General features: G+C 41.2%; 2 protein-coding genes across 2 annotated transcripts; one reads left to right on the forward strand and one right to left on the reverse strand.

Moving 5' to 3' along the window:
* Position 1: 1 nt before the first annotated feature.
* LOC135901097 (protein TEX261) lies at positions 2 to 12252 on the reverse strand. The gene is made up of 6 exons (XM_065430779.1): positions 12086 to 12252; positions 11713 to 11792; positions 11473 to 11626; positions 8002 to 8069; positions 7803 to 7917; positions 2 to 277 (listed from the first exon to the last, which is right to left on the reverse strand). The coding sequence occupies exons 1-6, from the start codon at positions 12153 to 12155 to the stop codon at positions 159 to 161; spliced, it is 606 nt and encodes a 201-aa protein (XP_065286851.1). The 5' UTR covers positions 12156 to 12252; the 3' UTR covers positions 2 to 158.
* A 211-nt stretch (positions 12253 to 12463) lies between these two features.
* Positions 12464 to 25797, forward strand: LOC135901116 (isocitrate dehydrogenase [NAD] subunit beta, mitochondrial-like). Its single transcript, XM_065430796.1, has 9 exons — positions 12464 to 12618; positions 13052 to 13108; positions 18330 to 18472; positions 18541 to 18681; positions 18780 to 18912; positions 19020 to 19256; positions 19461 to 19607; positions 24595 to 24750; positions 25179 to 25797. The coding sequence occupies exons 1-9, from the start codon at positions 12568 to 12570 to the stop codon at positions 25254 to 25256; spliced, it is 1143 nt and encodes a 380-aa protein (XP_065286868.1). The 5' UTR covers positions 12464 to 12567; the 3' UTR covers positions 25257 to 25797.
* The last annotated feature ends 2 nt before the right edge of the window (positions 25798 to 25799 follow it).

Consider the following 25799-nt stretch of genomic DNA (forward strand, 5'->3'; position numbering starts at 1 on the left):
GTCACTGTCAGGGTTTTATTTTCCTACTTACAAATAAAAGCTGCACACACACAGGCACAAATACCAACAGTCTTGATGTGCATATTTACATAAAGATCACTCTGCATGTCTCAATGGAGGACACAGGTGAAGAACACTCAGCCTCATTACCGGGATGTTCAAAACACTTTCTTGACACGCTGAGGCAAGATGGACTCTTTGGCCTTGTTGAAGAATGAGAGCAAGTTGTAGCGCTTGTTTCGCTGAGAGAAGTAGTTTGAGACAACATCATTGTCATCTAGAAAACAATGCAAACACAACATGCTTTTAGTGTAAATATGAAACAGAAGTTTTTTTACACGAACATTCGGTTCCTACTGCACAACTTTTCCCTTGAAGAAATTAAAATAAATAATGAGGTTTTACGTGCCAAAACCAAGATTTGATTATGAGGCATGTCGTGGTGGAAGATCTGGAATAATTTATACCACCTGGGCTTCTTAAATGAGCACCTAAATCTAAGTACACAAGCATTTTTGCATTTTTGCATTTTGCCTGCGTCAAGCTGCGGCCACCATGGCCGGGATGGAAGCTACGTCTTCAAGCCAACTTCTCCCTTGAATGCGCTCGCTACAATGGAAGCACAGTAACTTAGAAAATCAGTTTAATGAGGACATGATGTCCAATTCCAGTAAATGTACACATTATTATACCTTGCTAAATGCTTATTAAGGGGGAACTAAAGAAAACACTAAGCCAGTTCGGACTCTAGAGGTATTCTTTCAAAACTCCATATTAGTTCACTTCGCTGTAAGAGGTAGATTAATAAAGCGAGAAATGTCGACCAAACTTTCTCTAAAAAAAAAAAAAAAAAATCCGGTGTTACTCCAGTGCTGGTGCCACAGCACGATGTCAAGAAATTTCGAAGTATTTTCTTGTATTTGGGCCTTGTGGTGCAGTAAGAGTTATCAAACTCGATATGTTCAAACCTTGAGTTTTCTAGAACTCAAAAGTTCTAAAGAAATTTGACAACACGGTGTAGTCTTTTTTTGTTGAGAAAAACTAACTAGGCTTAAAGGGCACTAAAGGCAAATATTAAGTCAAGCGAAAGTGATAGATTAGTGTTCGAGAATCTCTAAGGCGTCAATATTATCGAGAAGAGAGCCTTAATACTCGGGAAATTGAGATAAATGCAGGACATGATTAGAGACTTCTCCAGGACTTTCAAACACTTGCCTGATGATGAAAGCACTCCTCAGTTAAATTTTATCACTTGTACTCAACTGCTCGTTGCAAAAATCATCCTTGTATTGTATTATAAGACGAAATAAAATGCTGCTTGTCCAATTCTATTTAACTTTTAGAAAAATGAACTCATTGGAATTACCCTTGACAATGACGCGAGCGGTCGAAAGTTTTCGTTTTCGCTCGGCTCTGCACCGCCCACACTTTCGCATTTCAGTAGTTTTGTTGTCGCGTAAGGCTGCGCCGACTTTGCTGGCTTGCGAAACTCGCACAAACTGCAAGTAGCAGAGAATTCAACTTCCATGTGAAGCTGCAGGATGCCCGAAAAGTCTACACCACATGGCCAAAAAGCAGCTGCAAATCTGCTGCTCTCACTTTATCTGCGTTGGCTTGGTACCGCCATTTGTCAAACGCCGTTTAACACACTGATGGCAGCAAAGGGCGGTGATGGCGTATGCAATGCCACCACTCCCTCGGTGGTGGGAGATTTCAAATTTGAAAAAGATATTCAGACCCTTCAGATGCAAGTTTCTCGTAAACTAAGTCTTTTCTTGGCACAAAACAAGCGTTGTGAGGTTTATGGAGTGGTATTTAAACAGTCCACATCGACCTAGTATTAGCCTTTAGTGTCCACTTAAGCAGACACCATTGAGATCCATGACATCACAGTGAGCTGGTGCGAGATCTTCAAGGCAATGTCCCCACCTGCCTTTTGCCCTTGCGTCTTTTCTAGTTTACCAAGCATCCTCTCATGGGGAGTGGCTTTTTTTGGTATTGTAGAAGCATACTTTACTAATACAGTTTAGCTTAATTTTCTCTTTAGTGTCCCTTTAACCACTACAAATGGGATGGTGAATGCACAAGGCATAGCAATACTAGTATCCAACTGAAATTGGGAACTGAAAGAATGTGGTGAAACACATCCCGGACCAGGATTAATTTCTTTAACTGAGAAACTTTCTTTCTGAGAAACCTGTACGGGTTTCCTTTGTAGCTTCGTGCCAGTCAGGTGGATGACCGATTTCCCGCTTTCAATATGTGTCGATGAATATGATCACTAAAATATGAACAGCGAAAAAAATGATTTCAGGTATCATCATCATCACTCCACCTTTTGTTTTGCACTGCATGTATATACGACAGCGGTGGGTGTGGCAAGCTATCTGTTTAGGTTACAGTATGAGGTGTACAATGCTACAGATACCATGTAATGGCAACATTCAATCTTCTGACTGCATTGCAATGACAAATGATGCTACCAGCCAACTAAATAATGATGGATGTGAAGAAAAGTTTCTTTGAATGAAGTTCCGTGGGTCATGTTGCACTATGCATGGCATGTCAGCAAAAATTGCACGTAGCATTCATAGACTTAATGTGTTGCACAAGAAGCAGAAAAGCTGTGTCCTATATTCTGTACAATGTAGCACGATTGCTCAATCGTAGGGGTATTCAAATAGTGAAATTCATAATTTGATTAGCATTCTTAGACACAATGTGTTGCACAATGTTTAGGGGGAGATGTGGGTCTTGAAGACAAAAGAAAGCATAAAAAATATAGTTTTGATCTGTTGTTTTTCTGGTCTACGCTACATACAACCTTTGTTCTTAAAGTTCCGAGACTGAGTCCATTACAAAAAGTGCATTTAACATTGAAATCATTTGTGCAGCACCCCTTTGAAATAGTCTCCCTTGCAGCCGATACACAGCTTCCAACGCTCCTTGAGGTCTTGGAAAAAGTTGGAAAACGCTTCTTTTGGCAGGGCTGTCAGCTCCTTTGTCGTGGTGTCTTGAATGGCCTCCACACTTCCCATCCAGCTATCATATAGGGCTCTCTTCACACGAGGAAACAGGAAGAAAATCGCATGGGGAGAGGTCAGGCGAGTATGGTGGATGGGGAAGTACAGTAATGCTGTGCTTGGCAAGAAATTTTGTCACGGTGAGAGCAGTGTGCGGCTTTGCGTTATCATGGAGAAGGCTCCATTGCCCAGATGCCCATAAGTTAGGGCAACGGTGGCGCAGTGCATCACGCATGTGTTGGAGCACGTGGATATAAAACTCCCGATTCATCGTCTGCCCTTGTGAGACGAACTCGTGGTGTATGACACCTCTGGCACCGAAAAAAAAACTATCAGCATCGTCTTTGTTTTGGTCGTCTGTCATCGCACCTTTCTCGACGCCGGAGAGCTTGTGGACAGCCATTCGGCGCTCTGCCTCTTTGTTTGAGGATTGTATTGAAAACACCATGTTTCATCTTCAGCAATGATGCTGTCGACGAATGTGGCATCCTTCTCTGCCTTGGAGAGCAAATCAGCACTCAATGATGCCTGCGTGTCCTTCTGGTCCTGTGTGAGGGAGTGTGGCACAAGTCTGGCATTCAGCTTTCGTTTCCCCAAGTTCTCACGCAAAATTTGGTGGAATGTTGTCTTACTAACGTTGAAAGCACCTGACAGCATGTGGACTGTAATGGTGCGGTCTTGCCATACGATCTCTCTGATCCGAGTAACATTGTTTTCATTCCGTGAGGTTGCAGGGCGCCCCTGCCTTGTGTCGTCTTCCACCGACGTTCTCCCCAAAACGAACCTCTTGTGCCACTCGAAAACTCGCGCCCGCGATAATAGAGTGTTTTAGCAGAACGTTTTTGACGGTCCGGTCCGCTCTCGCGTACCCGCTCACAGTTAGCGGAGCGGCGACGAAGAATCAGTTTTAGCGGAGCGCCCGGCTGCGTCCGAAAGGCATGTGCTTGCCTGACGCGCCACCTTGCCGCAGAAGGTAAAACCGCTATGAACATAATATTCAAGTTGTAAGAATCGCCGCAATAAAATAATATATTTGGAATTGCTCAAGTGTATGAAGGCATTTCACGCAATACATTGCATTTTCATTTTTATATATATAATCCTTACATTAACAAAGCCGTTGTGCTGTGTTGTAGCCAAGACAAGGTTTTTTGCTCTTTCATTACACCTAAAACGTGGTCCGCATAAACAAACGCGCACACATGGCATGGTTCTGAAACGGGTTCATGGCCACAACCTCCCGAATAGAAGAAGATCTTCGTGTCTCCTAAAGTGTACTCTAGGTTTGCGCTTTACAAATCCCGATTCAAACGACCTCGTGGACGGGCCAGCAGCACTGGGGGCAGCCATTTTGCTTCGCTAGACCCGCTTGACGCGCTCGCCGCGCTCCGCTGAGAAAGCTTTCTAGCGGAGAGGGGGCTCCCGTCCGCTCGCCCGCTCACTGCTGAACGGGTCGCGCATGCGCACTTGCGCTTCCGCTAGCCCGCTGAGCGGAGCGGACCGTCAAAAACGCTCTGCTAAAACAGCCTAATGTCTCGTTGCCGTAAGTGTCACGAAGGAGCTCATACGTCTGTGTGGCTGTCTTGCCAGGCTTCACAAAGAATTTTATGTTTACACGCTGTTCGAGGTGGCCGTCCATCTCTCCACATTCACTCATAGTAAAATGCGCAGATGACTAGTGACAACTTATTTTTCTACATGTAGTGCCATCTAGCGGCTACAACAGCAATTAACATAAACAGCTCACGTTATCTCGAAAAGATGGCACTACACATACGCACCAACATTTGTTTTGGGGAATAATTTTTAGAGAAGAAAATAAATCAGTCTCGAAACTTTACGGACAAAGGTTGTATTGTGGCACACCTGGCGGCAAAAAAACTAGCTCAAGATGGCATCTCATTAAGAAAAAAATGCTGCATTTATCCTACAAAATACTCAGTTTCACCCATGAAGCCCTGAAAATGACCCATTTTGTGCTGTTCGCCATGCCACAACTACTCATCAGAGCCAGGCTATCTTGGTCTCGTTTGAAAGAGCACCATGCTGGCTTCCTTTCCTGCATAGAAAAAGCCTTCAATGCTGCTTCAGGAAAAATCCACCTGGTTTTGTAGCTTGAAAACTATATTTTGCCACTCTATTCAGTTCTTTGCATTTTTCTAATAAAATTAATTTTGCAAGTTGGAAATTTAAAGAGCGGCACTGTCCCTGCTACTCATTCAATTAATTTCTTTTTTGCCTGAATGCTAGAACCATAGGGTGCAGAACCACTATGATATCGCGTTTCAGAACATGGCAACATTTTGAAATTTTCTAGAAATCAACAAAAATTCACACTTGCAATTTTGCTTATTTAGACTTTCATAACTTTGTCTAAACTAGAGAATCATACATTAAAATGCTAAGTTGCACTCTTTGGACATTAAGAAACATACTTGCTTAACTTAAGCTCTCTTACCGCAGTACATTCTTTCTGTACATCTTAACACACACACACGAAAATTTTTTTTTATTTGGCTTAGAAAAAAAGACTAATTGCACATTAACAATCAGCGCACGAGACTGAATATTTGTTGAGCATTTCAAATGAGAAAAAAAGGAAAGGAAGATTATTTCTGATGCACGACGACAATCACAGTTATGAAAAAAAAAAAACAGCAGATCGCCAGTGCATGTAGTATATAAATCATTATTTTGTTGTGCTTAGTATTGCACTGACAGGATGATCATAGAACAAACATAAAATAGCAAAAAGTGGATGTACATGGCACAAATGCGCTACGTATGCCCACTTTTTGTTATTTTATGTTTGTTCTTTAGTCCTTTCGTCAGTGCAATACTAAGCGCAACACAATCATGAACACCCGCCAACTAGCCCCGTTCATTGCTTTACTAAATAGTACATATGGTGGTCACTGACAGAGCTAAGGATAATACTATAGCACCGTACACTGTTATGAAGCAATCCAAACATGTTGGGATAGGCCAAATGATAAAAGGCTGAATAGAGACAGCAAATTCGTAGACTGCCTCATGCGAGACATGTTTACGCAATGCTTGGCAACTATTATGCATAATTGAATTCTTCCATTTGTTTGTTCAGCAATGAATATTTTACTATTTCGAATAGTAAATTCTCAAATATAACATTAGTAAAATAGCAGATTATGTGACTATTTGCACCTAGCTACTCAATCAATTTATGGCATGTGTTCAGTGTCCAAGTGATGCACGCAAACCCCCAAAATGTCTCCTTATATGCAATTTAAGGTACATTTAATAAATTCAGCGAGCAGGGTGTAGTTCTTTTCCTATTATTTTAAACCTAATTTATATAAGCCCACCTCAACATTTATGTCTTTCGGCGAAAGAGGGTGTGCAGAGCAGCACTTTGACATAAACCATTATAGGAGGTATGATGAGAGGAAGTACTTGTTTGAATTTAGCGCACATGCTTGAATATTAATTATTTACCACTCACAATCAAGATGGGTTCCAATTGGGGCAATAAATTCATATAGCAGATAAATGCTTTGGTTAAACACCCGTGTGAGTTTTTGATAAATTCATGGACATTTTGTCTGCAGTATGATTATCATCAGCATTCAGCACATGGCATGCAGTGACACAACAGTTTATTGCTATGAATTAACATGATTCACATTCAATGCACTGGGGCATGCGCAGTACTAGTTATGGGGCATCAGAAATTACAAAAGCACGACAAAATCGCACTAACAGCTATCGCAAGCCAGCATTATGTACCTAAAGGCTGAAAGCCTTTATGTTAAACACTCTTCAGGTGAAACACCCTAAACAGTTACATGCCTTGCACGACAACTCCTAACATGTCATTTACTTGTTGCCTTCTTTCACTTGTAGTCCGCTGTGTCAAATTCTCATGGCCACAAACCAAAAAGCTAGTGTGAAGCACACAGTAAATTCTGAGATACTCATCTTTCTTTTTTGCTCAACATCCACACTTATCAGCTGAAATAATGGAGCTAAACACACTAACTTTTAAATTTTTATTTATACTGACTGCTTGAAACCTCAAAGCAATAACTGGGCTGTTGGCTCTAGGATAACGCTCGGGGTTTGTTACATGTACCAAGACCCGAGTATATATGTGTTTGTGCATACATCTTTAACCAGAATGAAGCTGCAGTGGCTGGGTATCGAACTTGCCACCTCTTGTTCAGCAGTCATGGCAGCCGAGGCATGACAAGGAGTTGATTGATCGGTTGATTTGAACACTATAATGCCCAACATAACATATACGCTACACTCAATTCGATGTCTCATAATGCTTATTTATGTGCAGCTAACTTAACGGAAAGTTAGAAGTTGTGTTTTGGATAAGCCATTATTAAGTTCCAGCCAGGGATAGTTTAACAAATCAATTACCTATTACATAATTGCAAAACTAATTAAATTATACCTCATATAACATTTCACCTTTTCTCGTAAAAAAAATGTACTTTCCATGGCAAGAAATCAAGGTGAACAATTTGTTCTAATTTTTCCTGGTGCAGAACTGTGCGTGGGCATTACAGAGTTAATGTCCATCACGGAAAACTGCTAGTCAAACAGCCGTCGCTCTCAGTAGCATACCAGGCTTGGTCAAAGATACACCAAATTACCAGCATCACAACTACATATATGATAAAAAAAACTATGCTTCAATCCACATTCACCTTTATGGTCTTGCAAAAGTGCTTTTCATTTAGCTTCATGCCTCATGCTTGAATTTATTAATAAAATTTACAACATACATACCACTGAGAAGTGGCCTCCGTTCTGCAAGGGTCGGGAGGACGCTGTCATTGGCATTAAGCGAGACCACAAATGCAAATGGCACCAGCCACAGGCAAAGGGTGAAGTATGCAAGAACCTGCATACACAATGACCATTAGTACAGTATCCGCTAGGAGGCACAATTTGACTATGCTAACAACAAATTTTAAATAACACTTGCCTCACTCAAAGTATAGGCTTTGTTAGAAAAGTAGTTGAATGCGAGGTAGTGGTTCAGGATGACAAGAGCTAGAAAGGAAATAAATATTCAAAGTTAGGTACACTAATTGTATTACAAATGCATGAATAACCCTTCAAACTATAGCTACTCCAGAATGTGTGGCATCCAGCACCTCAACGCAGCCTGTAAAACAGCTGGTATTGCACATGATAACTGCAATTTGTGTATCTCATTGGACGTAGCCATGCAAGTTTCTTGAGTGTGCAGCGTATTAGAAGTTCCAGTTTGCACAGAGTAATTTTCTAAGCGAGAGATGGTGACAGACTGAAATGTATTTATTGGACAATTAATTACACATGATGCCAGAGTATGACTTTTTTATGCTTAAGCATCCTGTTTTCCAACATACGCGCTCAGAATCAATATGTCACAAAATCACAATAAATGGCTTGGAGAGATCAAATTCATGGTCAGCTGCTTGGTGTACACAATGTTGGCTTTTGTTTGATCTCCACCAGACTGGTGCTGACCCTATGCATAATGTTCCATGCTCTTTAAAACTAATTACATAGAGAGGAAGCATTTGTCTTGTCTTTCTGCTCCTTTTCTTAATTTATTTTTTTGCACTCTTTGCACAGGATGAACAAGGAAGATTCGTGCTTATAATGGTACACCGTCAAGAGTATGTTAAGCACTGCCAATGAAAAGTTTACAAGACCAGGCAGCAATGCACAGGATGTACTGGATAGAGGCACAATACAGCAATGCACACTGGGGTCCATTTAACCCTGTACGAAATAGACACAAAAAATCGCCCTCCATTCTGCTTTTTCTTTTTTCGCTTGTGATAATTGAGCTATTACTGATAATGATGCATGTTGCAGGATTTCCAAGAAAACTAAACTTTTTTTTTGCAATTACCTCAGTTACTTCATTAAACAATCTACATACCACCATCCAAGCCATACAGCCATTCTTTCTCTACATAAAGGTTTTATTAATTCATTTTTACGAAGTAGTTTAGTTTGATCGTCTGTAAGCTTGGGCTGTAGTCTCAGGGAAAACTTTTGGGAGATATTGCGTGAATAGCACCGGATGCGTCAGCGCCTATGGGTGACAGCGTTCCTGGCACTGTGCCAGGAATGCTGTAACCCATAGACAAGTTATTGACTAAGAACAGTGCCACAAGTACAGAATGTGGAGTCGCACTTTGCAAAAAGGCATGTATAAGAGGTAGTGACAGCTGCAGCATTAATTACTGTCTCAAAGGATAACAGGTCCTCACTACAAAATACCCTTTGCTTTCCTAGAGTGGCACATGCAGTTTTGCCTGCTATGCACATCACAACAGCCACTTTTGCACACATTTGGCATCTACACATCCACTCTGTAGTGTCATTCCACAGCAAATCACACTGCATTCATCCACTGGGGTGATCAGTTTGCTTAGTGCACACTGGCAGATTCCAATGATTTGTTACTGGCAAGTGCAAACCAAGGGCGTTATGATGTAAAGCTATTCCAAACTATTCTATTCCAATTCTACAATCAACCCTTCAGGATTGTTAAAAAAATTGTCTGTCACGCGATGTCACGAAAACCGCGGAAACGCCCCATCTGATATGTGCACACTGATTATGCATGGTTAGGCCGAACAAAAGAAACAATATTTCTGATGCAACACTTATTTGCCATTGGCCATCCACTACTGGTCAAAAGTTTTCGGGCTGCACCCACTTCGCCCGTCTGTCACACGACATCACAAAAACTCACCATGTCAAAGTGACGTGTACGCATTAAAGGTGCATTAATATGCCGAACAAAAATGATTTTTCTTCTGAATAGCCAGAGACTGCCCCGTTCCGAAAGGAATAGAAGATGGCTGCCCACCGATCGCTCAGGCACTGGCTACACGCACCTCCCGGAGAGCATGGGTTTATTTGCGTGTAATAAAGCTTCTTGTGTGGCCATATAACGTTGCGTGGCCATGTATATGACACTGCTCTGCGAACTCTTCTTTGCTGAGGATTCATTTTAGCAGCATTCTTAACCTTCCATTGCATGCCGCCACGATTTTCAACCAGCCACCGAAAGCAAAGTAAGGTGTAGCAAACCAATGGCAGACACTGGTACCATCCTCCTCATTCGGTTATCTAATTTCACTGCGCAGGCTCGGCCCCATCGAAACCCTCTCCACTTAAGTGTGCTCCTCGCCTCTTGTCAGTCAATCAGATAAGAAAAACAGCTCAATGCAGGCAATGTTATTCGTTTTTAAAGCAAACAAAAGTGACCTCCTACAAATGAGGAGAGTGTTTGATTGGGCTATTAAGACAACGCTGTGGGTCACCACCCGGTGCTTGCATCGGGAGATTGGAATACAAACAAATTGGAATAGTTTGACGTTATAGGGCCCCACGAACTCTAAGGGCACATTCACACTGGCGACTTGAGGAGGTCGCGCGACCGTTTGCGACTCGCAATCAAAAAGCGACCGAAGGCGACTGATGTTCACACCGGCAAGCCCGGCTGAGCGCGACCCGCAAGTCGCAATCCCGGAGATTATCGTTCACAGCGAGAACTCTCGGAATCTACGCGGAATTTGAATGCGACGCCGGAGGAGGCCGGATGTAGACACACGAAAGATCACTTCCGGTGCGCCGCTGATTGGTTTATCAGTTTTGCGACCACGGTCGCGCAACTGAAAAATCGCGCAGAGAGCGACTCGCCCAAAATGGTCGCTTTTCGAGAAAGGCGACCATTTGCGACTGGTCGCAAAGCGACCAACTTGGTCGCGCGACATCCTCAAGTCGCCGGTGTGAATGTGCCCTAAGGAATCAGAAATCAATATTTCTGCCAAGAGAAGCAAACTATTAACTTGACGCTATTCAGACACATCAGACACAAACGTTTAACTTGCACAAGTCTATTAAAATTCAGAATTTTAGGCAGCTATCTTACAAAAGGAGAAACTCATGCTAAGGTGGCCTAACAAGTTCTGAGATATAGGACTTCTAGCAAACATTGAAACTTTAACAGATCAACATTTGAGAAATGCTTTCAATTCATTCAATCTGTGTTTGCTGTTCCTTACATATTAAGAATTGCATGCATGACTATTTGTGCCCCATTTCTTCATCGACGCAAAACTGCACAGGTCTTGAACTGATGTTTCTAGTGTAAATGCATGCAGTATTGTCAATGTACAGTTTTTCAGAGGCTGGAGAGCACGTGGCTGCATAATGTGAAAAGATGTACCGTGACAATATGTAAGGTTTCGGTAGGTCACACTACGTACATTGTTTTGAAATATACTCTGTGTTGACAGTCATGCAAATGCACCTTTCTGTAGTAAATCAAGCATTGCCACAAAGTGCGCAGTTTTGTCCCAATAGTAAATGACCTGTGTGCAGCAATTAGTTTAGTTCTGTCACTACCTTGCGGGCTTTGTTAGTACTGTACAAAAACACGTACCCGAGGCGGACAAGAAAGGCACAGAATAGAGGTTGAAAAAAGGGAAAGTGCGCAAAACCAGCATATGCATCACTTGGCTGAGCATGCCGCAGCCAATCATTGTCGTGGGAAGATCTTCAAAAACAAACAGCCCGATGTAAATGGCGAGCGTCACCTGCAACATAGCAATTCATAAATTAAATCCACTGTCATAACTCTTACGCCAGAACACAGAAAGCAAAAATGCAAAACTGGACACACCAGAATTAGTATCCTAATGATCTTTCCAGTCGTAACGGTAAACTCTTCCACAAGCTCGGCCAGGTAATATAGCCCAGCCGCTGAAACGACAACAAAAGAATATTCACTCATGTGAAGGGCAGACAGACGCGTCATCAAGCACCACCAAGCTACGCATCAAAATACAATGAAGTACAGTTGGCGTGACTCTGCTGTTGCGGGTACAAGGTAAGAGTACATCTAAGCATGCACCAATACTCTACGACGAAGCGATAATATAGATCATATATCTTTAATCGTAGAAAGTCGTGCAAGAACGCACCAGCTCATATAACCGCTACACCAACCGGAAAATTACTGTTAATTTTAAGTAAAAGAGTTAAATACAACGTACCCACTGCCAGGATGGAGAAGCATACTTGGACGAACGTTGCCACCCAACTTAATAAATATAAATAAAGCATTTCGTTCGAATAACGCGAGTCCTTCTGACCCACGAAACTTGTCGGCTGCAGAGCGCCGATACAGCGTAGCGCCGATCCGCCTAGAGCGCTTTGGTTGCCAGCACCGGCCACGCTGGATCTTGCAACTCACCAAATCTGTCGGCAAGTCAAAAACTATCTTTTCTAGCCATTTTTTTTGTAATTATTATTTAAAATATTTGATAAAGTAGTTTATTAAGCTGTGAATTAATATAATATTTGAAATGTTGATACTGTGTATTGAAATATTGTCAGATCACTGTCACCAGGTGGCCAGAGTCCGCTTTTTTACTATTATTTATTTGCGTAAAGCGCAAAGTTTCTGTCCTCTAGCGGTTTCGCCATAGAATAAAGAACAACTTACAGCGCCGTGGTTGCAGTGATCTCCGACAGGATGATTAATTTTCGTTCAATATTGAAAAACTGTAGCAAGTTATGCAGCCTTGTACGTCCAGTAATTTCGTTATGCGGTGTTTTGAGCCAACTGCTTGTAATTCTGGTGCATCAAAATAACCACTGAATATTTTGCTCGTTTCCTCAGCTCAGTGATCTAAGGAGTGAAAGTGTGTGCGATGCATATTATAACGTCGGGAGAAAGAAAAAAGACAAGCACTGTGTATTGGGACGCCAGCTGTATCAGCTCACTGTACAATCTTACTGTTGCTGTCTGCTTGATGCTACACTGATTGGGAAGATCTCCATAGTGCATTGAAAGCCGCGCCAGTAGCGTGTGCGTCTGTTTTCGACTGACCATTGAATTCTATTACCATGCCAAATTAACCAAAACGTTTAACATAATGTTTATAAACATCGACCTTCTGTAGTTCCGCCTTGCAACTTAGCTTTAGCATGTGCAAAACTTCACTTCTCATTTGCAGAGCACACACAGGCAACAGAGGTGCATAGCGGTCACCGCTGGTCAGCTACAAGCCGTGGTAAGTTATTTGCGCATGCGGCTGAAGCGTTCCGTGAATTGTGTCCCTTATTTCTGGCCGCAAGCCGTTACACAATTATTCAACGGCGTTACGTTCTAAAATTCTTCGTGACCTTGCTGTTACCTTGGCGTTTCTACTAAGAACTTTGGCGTGTTCATTTTACATGTGTTGACCTGGTCTTCACCCAGATTTCGGTGAGTTCATGGATTCACAGACATAGTTCATCTGGTTGTAGTAGCATGCACGAGTGTGGATCAGGATACCACTAACCTACAGTACTGGTTACCTGTGCACACACGCCCGCCCGAACTCTTTGGGGAGCACTAGTGGCGTGTACTTAATGCATGTGCATTAAGTGCGCAAAATCTTTGAGTAACATGACGCCTAACTTTCCTTCTGTATGTGTGAAGTGCCACTGTTGATTCAAGACCATAGACGATGCTTTCATTTATAAATGGTAACAATAACTTGTCCATGTGCAAATCAGACTGACACCTGATCGGTCACGCTCCCTTTCAGAGCATTCTGTGTTACATGTAGGAATCAATAACACACATGACTTATTGATGAGTGTGATGTCTGCTTGCGCTTACTCCTTTAAAAAAAAAAGGGTCACTGCAGTCACTCCTACATTATGTAAGCAGCACTTGGCCTGTAAAGAGCTGCTATTTTCTTAGAAAGACTAGCATGCAGCAGAGTAGTGCATGCTCTGACGCTCTGGAAGCTTTAGCTACTTGCATTTCGTTTTTACCTCTCATTGGTGGGACTGCACTTTCCTGCTGTGTACGTGTGTGTTTGCTTTGTGCAGATGCCATTGTTCCAATTTCTTTTCTTGCTGGCTTGTGCCATGCACTTGCACCATTCATCAGTTTGGGAGTACATTTGCATTGCACGGAACAACAGCAAGCCCATGATGAAGTGAATGCACTGGCTGCTGCAATGTCCTATGAAGCTATTACTTTTTTGTGTGTACACATTCCTCTGCATTTAGGTTTTGTGTAGGACACTAATATGAATAGCAGTGGATAGTTTTTGAGTAAGTATAGGAGATAACAAAATAAATGTGGTTACTACAATATAAGTAAGAAAAAGCTTTCTGCATTATTTGACAGCTCTCGTGATTAAGTGCTTCAACTCTAAAGCATTGCCAAAGAAAGTTCTGCACAAGAATAGGTATCTTGTTTTAGCTAAGACTGTCCCATTTTCTTTTGAACACTATCCAGGTATCTCATCTTTGTTCAAATGAGACTACCTAATCTCCTGTTTCTTTGTGTGGAAGTATCAATATTCCACAACACAACAAGGCTGTATTTCTTAGAAAGGACATACTTTATTTATCAAATAAAAATTAAGTAGAAGCCCCCAGTCGAGGACATTGCTGGCATTATACCTCAGTGCTCTTCCGACAAATTTTGTCAGGTCCAGATAAGTTGTGGCTCGAGTCAGCCGCTCAGCCTTGGGAGAAGGTGAATGAAGTAGGTGCACAGTGTTGATGGTGGGCGGAATTCACCTGAACTGTTGGAGAACAGTCAGGCATGAAGCATGATGCATGACTTAAAACATGCAGCTTCTCCAAACCTTGCAGTGCTTCTCACCGTTGTTCTGTTTTATTCCATGAAATAAGTACATTTTCTTAAGGAATGCAGCAATATTATAAGTTATAAACATAAAATTAATACCTTCACTTTAAATGAGAATATTGGATTCAATAGCTTTGTATTATTGTATTATATTTTGGCTAACTATATAATGTTGCTGAGCGGGTCTGTCTGTAAGAAGGGCCATGCATGTGGGGTTTTTACACTGGCCATTTCAGTTGCGTACTACTAAGGCAGCCTAGGCAGAAGTACTTTGCTCCTGCAATCTGTCATCCTAATGAAAGGTTATTGCAAGAGAGATTGTTGCTGTGTAGAGGGAGCACTTTCTGTGTGTACACATGGAGCAGTAACCTTCTCTAGAGGTATTCGAATAGCAACATTTCTTTACCAGATCAAATGCTGAATATTTTATTCGTTTCTAAATAAAGTAAAATTGAAAGGTTGTGTGGAGTCTGTTATGGGTTAAAAAAAAATTTCATTTACATTATTTGATGCAATGACATTCACAACTAGATGTCCAGTCTAGTGAACCAGCATGTAAATGATAAGCGATTCCCAGCCATGGCGGCCCCATTTCAATGGGGGCAAAATGCAAAAACACCCGTGTACTTAGATTTATCAACTACATCCAGGGCGTGTACTTAGATTTAGGAAAGAACCCCAGGTGGTCAAAATTTCCAGAATCCTCCACTACGGCGTGCCTCATAATCGGAAATTGGTTTTGGCACGTAAAACCCCATAATTTAAAATGATAAGCAATTAAAAGGTGATCCTATTTGGTGCACCATGACATTGACACTAATGAAACAAGTTTACAGCAGATAACCAGATGCACATAGGGTGCTGCACTCATTGAAGTCTAATACTATAGCACCACACATCGGTTTTAGAAAATGCATAACAAAGCAAGCTTGGTTATATAACATTGTTTGCCTATATTGAGACAACAATTTGTGGGCTGCCTAAAGGCTAACAGCTCTCTTAAACGATGAAAAATTATTTTGCAAATGTTGGCTCTTCTATGCTTTTACTCAGCAATTAGTGCCTCTCTGCAGCAATCGCAGCTCTCCTGCAGCAGAATAATTCGGAACATTTTCAACTTGCTTTGGTTTTTCTTCCTGTAGACTCGCATAAGCATTGTCATCAATTATATTCAAACAAATGAATTTTTGAAACTTTGCAATAGCGAATTCATGGATAGAATACAGATCGAATAGAATATAATATTTAATTTGTATTCGAGTATTCACATGCCCTCACTTTTCTATTTATTTTTGTATAACCTGCTGTGGTGTAATCAAGCATTCGGTATTCATTTTTGAGGCGGCACCTTCAGTGGTGTGCAGTTTCTTCTCTTGGTGAAGCCCACAGTGTTTATGTCACTGCACAAATTGCAGCTATTTAGAACAACTTTTCCAGTATATTTTGGCATATAAGACATCAAATTCTACTGTAAACCATTTCATACATAGCTGACAAATGCTACAAAGGCTAGAGATACTCTTTTTCATTGCTCGCATTCGTGACTGAAGAATAGCGGGTCACATATGAAAGAAAGATATAGGTAGGTGCCATGTAATTCAATGCAGCATTATGTCTCGTACTTTTATGTTGCAAAATTTGACGTATTATTGTATGGAAGCTGTTGCAGATATGAATTTATTTACCACTGAACAAGTGGAGTGACATATTTCTGGGACCAGCGGCCACAGCACTTGCACTTGTGACAAAAACATTGTCAGATACTGAAAGCGTAAAGTTCACAAACAGTGTGCGATTCGACATAATCTTAGGTTTAGAAGTTGTAGTTGTAATATATGAAAATATTCTGTAGAAAGTGTTGCAGAGTGAAAGGAACTCCACTATGAAATACACAGAGCGAGATTTCTGTGACCGCCTTACTTGTACAACTTGTGCAGCATTGCCAGCTACATATGAAACAGAGTATAAGCAAATAATGCCTGTTGTGACGGCATTACCACTGAAGGTAACTTAAGTGTGTTTTGCTACTGGCCACGTAATTTATGTAGTCTCAATGGGTTCTGGTAGCATGTGTGAAGCACTTTGACGCCACACAATGTAATTTTGAAGTTTTGCGTGCCACATGACTGACCACATATTTTAGACTACAGTAGACCTCCATTGACATATTTTTTAGGAGACCACAGGAAGAGAATGCATGGTTGAAAAACATGTAACATTCAATGGCGGAAGCACTACAGATGAGACGAAAAGTTACTTCCACAAAACTTTATGTAAAGTTCAATAGAAAGCCACTAAACTATCGAAAACGCACTGTCTAAAGCACACTATGCTGCTTGGCAGTTACAGTGAATGGGGAGCAGTCTTAGCCGTAAATCGCACTAAATGAAGATTGTGATTTCCATCTGGTGATTGTGTTGAAGGTTTGATAATAACCTCTTTTTGAGCCCTTGTAGTTTTTTTAAGTGTCTGTGCAGCCATGTATTTTGAAGTACGTAATAGCACAAGCTATCAAAGACCACAAAAGAGCCGTTTAATGTAAGTGCTGCCGACAGACAATTCATTTCTGTGGTGCACTGTCGCAATTTTTTTTTTACTTAAAGGGACACTAAAGGAAAATACTAAGTTGATGTGGACTGTTAAAATACCATTCCAGAAACCTTGTAGCGCTTGTTTCGTGTCAAGAAAAGACTTAGTTTATCAGAAAGTTACGTCTGAAGGGTCTGAATACCTTTCACGCAATTCAAATCGCCCGTCCACGAGCGGGGAGTGGTGATGTTGCAAGCTCCCTCACTGCCCTTTACTGCCATCGGTGAGTAAAATGCCGTCCGAAAGCCGAAAGCGGGTGGTACAAGTTTTCTGCACAAAGCGCAAATGCACAGCAATGAAGAAACTGAGCCAAGACAGAGTGTTGGATTTGCCCGTGTAGTTGTTCTTGGTCAAGTGGCATGAACTGTTCGGGAATCCTGGAACATCACATGGAGGTAGCATTCTCTGCTACTTGCAGTTTGTGAGAGTTTTGCAAGCCAGCAACACAAGCACAGCACTACACGATAATCAGACTACTGAAACGCGAAACCGCGGCCGGCACAGAGTGGCGAAAACTAAACATCTGACCCGCACGCATCTTTGTCTGGGGCAACATCGAGTTCTTATTTTTTTCTAAAATTTAAGTAGAACTGCACAAGTAGCATTTTCTTTCTTCTTGTAATTCAATACAATTATCTTTTTATTACGAGTGGTTGAGTACTAGTGGCAGAAATATGAGGAGTGCCTTCATCATCGGGCTAGTACTTGAATGTCGCAAGGGGGTCTCAACTACTGTCATGCATTTACCTCATTTTCTCTATTACAAGACTTCTGTTCATGGCAACATTCATGCTTTAGACATTCTTGAGCACTAAGCTTGACTTACTATTTGCCTTTAGTGTCCCTTTAACAACCTAGAAGGGAAACATAATGGGAAGCTAATACACATGACCGTATGGAAACAAAATGGGGTCAGCATTTTAGAACATAAGTCTGGGAAACATAACGAATGGGAACATACTAATGAAGTTATACTGTATGCTATAGTTTTGCCTGCTGTTCACAGAATAAGCTTTCCTACGTTTTCTATGTTTTTACATTTGATATCTTAGCAAGAACCAGTTTCACGCCCTCAAGCCAAGATCAAATGCACTCTCATTCCTGGTGATGGTGTTGGGCCAGAGCTTGCTGATGCTGTCAAAAAGGTCTTTGAGGCCATCAGTATTCCTATTGAGTTTGAAGAACTCTTCTTGAGGTATGTTCCAAAGCTGAATAAGTTGCAGTGGAAAGTCACTGGTCTGGCTTTTATTTAACTTGTTACAGTGAGATTCACCATACCATCAGTGCACCACTTGAAACTGTGATAGAGTCTGTGCAGAAGAATGGCATTGCACTCAAAGGAATTTTGTCTTCACCAAACATCTCGCACACAGGGGAATTGCAAACATTGAATATGAAGATCAGGTAAAGGAAGTTTTTTGCATTTTCTTATGAGGATATCTTGTTTTGGTGAATAATTGCTAGTGCGAATAAATGCATCTTGTTTTGACTGTGGATTTCAGAAACCAGCTGGACCTGTTTGCCAATGTGGTTCATGTGCGCAGTCTACCAGGGATCAAAACTCGGCACAATAATCTTGACTTTTATGTTATTCGGGAACAGACAGAAGGTGAATACAGCGCTCTTGAACATGAGGTAAGGTGTCATTTTGTATTTGCATCTTTCAGCCTGTTTTGAATTGAATGTGCTCTACATTTTGTTGTAAGTACCACACTTTACTTTTTTTATTTTTCTTTTTTCAGAGTGTACACGGAGTGATAGAATGTCTTAAGATTGTCACTGAGACTAAGTCCCGCAAGATTGCAAAATTTGCCTTTGACTACGCCACCAAGCATGGCCGGAAGAAAGTCACAGTGGTACACAAGGCTAACATAATGAAACTTGGAGATGGCCTATTCTTGCGCTGCTGTCAGGAAATATCAGAGCTCTATCCACAGATTGAGTTTGAGTCCATGATCATTGACAACACGTGCATGCAGGTGACTACTATTTTGTCTACATTGCATTTTTCTCTTTTGCTTTTTCTTGATGGGGCTTGTTTGGCATTAAGGAAGGTTGATAAAAGAAAAGCTGATGTTAATTTGCCATGTGTACTTATAACGAGCAAAAGTATTAACACTGCTTAATGTGCCAGAAAGTTATGTTACCTAAAAGCATGGAAAGCAACAGATTTCTGTTTTCAGTTGGTGGCCAATCCTCATCGGTTTGATGTGATGGTAATGCCCAACCTGTATGGAAATATCATCGACAACTTGGCTGCTGGCCTTGTCGGTGGTGCAGGTGTAGTTCCTGGAGCCAGCTACAGCTCGGACTGTGTGATTTATGAGCCAGTAAGTTTTTCTTCCATTTTATTTTGTGGCCCTGCTGTCAAGTCCATAACTGTGCGTAATAAATATGAAATGCTCAAGTTGGGCTGCTTATAATGCAGAACGGCGGGTAATTGCTTACAACCACAGACCAGAACAAGGCAAGATGCAGGGTTTTTTGCCATGACAGTTCTTGTACTGCTTTCTTTTGGTCTAGTCATGACCTTTGGGAGCAAAAATTTTTTATGTCATGGCACATGGGTACGTGGCCAGGATTTCATGTTGGTTGCATTGCAGCAGCTCAGTCTGATCATCTTGTTGATGTAGTGCAAGCTAGCATGCAAAGATTTTGAACATGCTATATAATTAAAGCTTCGAGTACTTTAGTCTGCTAATCTCTGATTAGTGTGATTGTTTAGCTTGGTGTGACAAGCCACTGACGGTGATTTAACCCTTGCTTCACCAGTTTTTGAGATCAACCAAGTGAATTCTTGGTGTCAGCCAGAGCTCTACTTTGCAGGCCATACATTAGGAAGTTGATTATCAGTAGTCAGGAAATTAAAGGTTACAGGGCTGTTTAGGTTGAGATAAGTTCATTTGCCTATTGTCTATCTTAAACGTTGCCAAAGTATAAAAATTGAGTTTGTAGTACATGCTGTTCCTGTCTATCTATAAGGCTTATTGTAGGACGGACGTTCCGAAAATGTTTCGTCATTTTTTTAAAGAGAAGATGGTACTCTAGGTGAAACAATCGTCACAAGAATGCACGCCTCTTACTGGTTCAATGATGGAAGGAGCATCAGCAGAGGAGGAATAACGCATGTGCAGAGCGCTGAAGAAGAGAGAGTAGCAGCACACCAGCATGGGGGCCTGAGGTTATTTGAGCTCAAATCACTATGGCAGACAGACGTGTGCTGATGATGTGGTTGCCAATCGAAATGCAAGCTGTTATCTGGTATGAATGGGCACCTGTTCCCTGCAAGGAAAGCTGCACTCTCAGGACGTCACTTCCAAAACAATGGTGAGGTGGAACAGGCTGTGTGACAATTCCTTTACCAGAGTTTTACCAGAGTGGTTTCTTCAAACTGATTGCATGCTCCGACAAATGTCTCAATGTCGGTGGCAACTATGTGGAAAAATGATGCCATGGTGTATTCTTTTTTTTTTTGGCAATAAATTTTCTGTGTGAAAACAAATGACGAAACTTACTTTCGGAATGTCCCTCATAGTTGTCGACTGTGCATAGGCTGTCGGCACTTCTGGTAGCATGATTTGTTCTTTTGATCAACTCGCTTGGTAAAACCATTGTGCCTTGCTCATAGGTGGATGGATGGAAAAACTTTGCCCTCAATTTTAATGCCATTGACAGTTGATGACCTGAGTAATGATGTTGCAATACCCTCTATTTCAATGTAAAAGTCTGTTTGGATGCACAGGCTTTACCATTGGAATGATTCATTAGAATGAGTCTGTTGATAACCATGCTTACTGCCCAAGGTACTTGTACACATCAGAAGACTGTGCTTTGGTGGCTGTCACCTTAAAAATATTCTGTCAATTGTTTTTTAAGCTGTAATTTACATGCCTCAAAATCAGGAATGTATGTACCATTATAACTAGGCTCGTATATCCATTGAGGATCCTCAAGTTTGCTGATCTTCTTTTTTTATGTCACTGCTGTTTTAGCCTCTTGATATGTTATTGTCATGGATCATGCCATATTAGTCTTGTCATTTGTTTACATCAAATAAATGCCCAGACCATCTAAACCTTAGGAAAGATATTGGCAAGTGCCTTAAATAATTTATAATACTACTGCTTGTTTCTGAAAACCAGTTTTGACTTTAGTACACAGGAGGTATATGTGTCATCACATAATGATACACTGGCTGTTCCATTCCTGCAATCTGTGCAGCTGCTATGCGAGTGCGACCAGAAGAAGCAAGTGTTGTAATCTCGATTATTCTTGTACAAGCAACATCAGTATATTTGCCTTATTGCTATACAATGTCAGCAAATTTCTTTCTGTGTTGTGACATCATGAAAATTGCCCATGGCGACTGCATTTTGATGGGGACAAAATGTGAAAACATGCATGCAGATTTAGGTGCACATTAAAGAACCCCAGGTTTTCCAAATTTCCGGAGTCCCTTACTACACATGCCTCATAATCAGATCATGGTTTTGGCACATAAAACTCCATAATTTAATTTTTTAATTAGATAGTGATAATTTTGATGGCAGCATGTCGGCATTCAAAGGCCAACGTTCACAGTAAATTAAAATATTTTTAATGCATGTGACCTTCCTAGATTGTAGTGTGTTTGCAGTAATTGCAGTGATCTGATTGCTGTGCCAATAGCTATGCTAATTGTGTCAAGAAGCCAATCATGCTGTACTGCTACACTTCAGCAATGTTTGTATTTCAAGCGCGAAACCATTAACAAATACTGTTTATATGTTTCTCATGGCAGCTTTGTGATCTTTGCGACTATGCGTCATTGTAATAGCAGTGCGTGATAAAGCACTGACATTTGCACTCAACCTTCAGAACAAACCGAAGCAAGGCTACCATAGCAAGACTGGGTGGCCTGTGGGGTTTATATCATATTGTATTTTCTCGCGTCATCCAAGCAACGCACAATAAAACCTTTCTACATGAAGCATTTTCTGCATGTGAAAATACTAAGTGAAAATGCAGGTGCAACATTCTGTGCTCATACTATGCTGGTTAGTGCCTATTAATAAATGTATCCTAGTTGAAACCACACTACCAGAGGCACAGTATATATTCTCCATCAGAAAGATGCAGCCACACCATTCAGTATAGGGGCCACAGCTGATAGCAGTTCTAACTGCTGTCAGCTGCAATAACTTTTCAGCCTGTTTGCCTCTCGCAGTGCTGACGCTGTTCAGGTTCCTAAGCCTGAACAGCCTAGAAGGGGCTGGCCATGATCCGCCTTGCATACTTTCAATAAAATGGAAGAATTGTTAATGTTTCAATACAGCAATGGGCTCACTATGGGTACTCATTGTGCACTTTCTAGCTGAGCTGAAATGGGAGATTTTGCAAAAAAGCACCACTCTGCATGACAGCTTTGGCACACTGACACCACTTCTAATGCCCCTTAAAGGAAACATGTCCATGTGTTGTAGGATGCTTTTGTATTGTGTAATCAGCTGTTGCTTCCAGCTTATAGAAATTCCTAGGCATCCCATGAGCACAAATAGCATGCAGTGCACACAAATGTCGACAAGGTGCCAGCCAGTTAAACACATTTTGATAGCTGCTCTTTGAATAACTGTTGAAACTTGCTTTAGTCCATTGTTTTGGCCTTTATGGAGGCTGCTGGTGTGTATGTAATATGTATTGTGCAAAAGCTTATTATCAATACTGCAGTGGCAAATTGCTTCACTAAAAAAAAGTGCCTTATATAGCAACTTTCATTTAAAGTTTGGTTTATCCCCTTCAGGTGCTGTGTGCACGATTGTGCATACCAAAATGGTGCATTGAAAGTAAAAGCATGGATGAAAATAGTATTTAAGATGTGCTTCATATATATTTAAATACTTCTAAATGGACCTGTGCTGCAAGCTTGAATAATATGTCCAAAGTTTACCAGTAAAGAGTTCAAAGGAACACAGCTGTTTTTTTTGTCTTACTAAGTGTCACTATGCCGTCATGTAGCAGGTTTAATCTTTTATTGTTTTTCACCATGTTTTACATCAGACATATTTATTAATTGGCTGTAGTAGGTGCTTTGTAACTGCGCTAGACGCAAAAGAGTTTTATGTTCTCGTATATGACGTTCATGTAGAGAGTTCTCACTTGGAGTCTGTATTGTAGAAAGTTGAGAAAACTCGCTGGAAAATTGAAAAGTCTGAATTCGTTCTGCAGCTGTATGTTTTTCATGATTAAGAAAATACAAGAACTGTGGTGAAATTAAATCTTGAATGAGCAGAATTCGTTGGTGCCAGGAAGGAATATGGGTCTCAGGCCTTCCTCATAATAATTTTTTTAGGCCTTTATACAAAGAATCTGACGTTATCAACAGTTATGAACTGTGTGCAGAAGTGAACCTGAGGATATTGTGTAGCTTGGATGCAAACTGATGCTCCCTTATGGACTTGTCACATAACTGTAGTGCCTAGCTAGCACCCAAAGTAGTGTCAATGCTAGAAACTGGTGGTTCTTTCAGCTATAGCGCTTCAGTATTTTTGTTGTGGGCTACTATCAGGTGTATATTTTGTTACATTCCATTTTATTTTCCATTCCTTTTTTTGATCACATGGTGCACCGAGTGGCTGATCACAGCAATAACAACGGAGCAGTGGCATGCGAGTCGTGCTCAAGCCAATGACAAAGGGCAGAAAGAACGGATAATGAAGTGGCATGATACAAGATACGGGCCCAACTTGCTTCTTAACCTCAGGGTTAGCTTGGCGCTCTTAATGGCATTGCATTAGGTGACGGCAGGAAAGCCTGCTTGCAGAACTTTTCAAGGTTTATTTTGTAGGAAAAGACAGTGCAAAGCTTTGGTATTTCAGCAAGTAAAAAAAGAACTGTCGTATCTAAAGAAAGGACATAATGGCAAACAAGGAGTGATGAATGCAGATGAAATAAGTAAGGACTAAGTAGACAGATGTAGACACTGAGAGGGAGAAAGTGCGTGTAATTATATGTATAACCGGCGCCAAATGTGTGTTTTACTGCTATAAAATAACATGTTTAGCTGCTCCATATTACTGTGATCAAATCATCTTTGTCTATGTGTAAGAATAAAATTTTTAGTTAAAGCTGAGTTGTAGTAGCTTTATGTATCTTCCTAGTGAATGCTGTGATGAGCCGATAGCATGTTACTGGCAGAGACAAAGATGATGTCTTGCTTGGCACTAGCACAGTTTCTGTCTTGTTTGTTTCTGTCATCGTTGTTTTTAAATTGCTACTTTTACAGCTGTGGTAGTACAGCACCGACACTTGCGCTCTGAGTTATTTTTTCATCATTTACAGGGAGCACGACACACATTTGGAGAGGCCACAGGCAAGAATATTGCAAACCCAACAGCTATGTTTCTGTGTGCTGCGCAAATGCTACGCCATGTGAACCTTCATTACTATGCTACTCTTGTAAAGGATGCTGTGGAGAAGGTCATCAAGAGTGGCAAGGTATGCTTCCATATTTAGATCAGCATAAGTGTACACAATGATTTAATCATTTTACAAAGTACATTTAGGGCCAAAAATATTTTGTATTTTAAGCATACCCAGCATTACCCTAACTGATAACTCATTTGCACCCGCCGTGGTTGCTCAGTGGCTATGGTGTTGGGCTATTGAGCACGAGGTCGCAGGATCGAAACCCGGCCACGGCGGCCGCATTTCGATGGGGGCGAAATGCGAAAACACCCGTGTACTTAGATTTAGGTGCACGTTAAAGAACCCCAAGTGGTCAAAACTTCCGGAGTCCTCCACTACGGCGTGCCTCAGAATCGGAAAGTTGTTTTGGCTCGTAAAACCCCATAATTTAATTTAATGACTCATTTGCATTTTAGGTATCCTTTTGAATTACCGCTACCATTTTTCGTCACTTTTAGGTTCGTACTCGAGACCTTGGTGGCTACGCCAGCACAACTGACTTTACTGCTGCAGTCATCCAGAATCTCCCACACTAGGAACATGCAAGTGGTCACACCGCTAGCATTTGTGCTGTATAATTTCCAGTATAGTGCTGTTCGTTCTTTGTCAATACTGAGACGCAGACATGCTCTTAAAAAGGACTTTTAATTGAGCTTCATGCCACAACATGACTCTTTGAGTGCAGGCAGTTGCAGATTGTGGCACGACACCAAAATAAGGTTCTTTGCACTCATTTAGGTGAATTTTAGGTAATTTAAGGAGATTATTACATTAGCGGCTTATGAGTATTCCTGTGAGATTTTGGCAGTCAAGGAACTGAGAAACCATAGTGAAGCTTTCTCGCAGGTGCAGCCTATTCCTATTCCATTCCCCTAGAAGGGCTCGAATTGTTGTCTAAGGGAACTATTCTGCAATGTTTTGACGGAGCCTGCTTGCCCTTGGGAGAAGTAGTGATAGTGCGTTTGCAAGTTAGCAACAGTGTTGTGATGTGCTACACAGGAGACCTGGCTGCTTTCGCATTCTTTTATCCTCTCACTGCATTTTGTGCTGAATAAAATTATCTCCCATTCATCAGAAGG

This window comes from Dermacentor albipictus, chromosome 1, assembly GCF_038994185.2.
Source record: "Dermacentor albipictus isolate Rhodes 1998 colony chromosome 1, USDA_Dalb.pri_finalv2, whole genome shotgun sequence".
NCBI lineage: Eukaryota > Metazoa > Arthropoda > Arachnida > Ixodida > Ixodidae > Dermacentor > Dermacentor albipictus.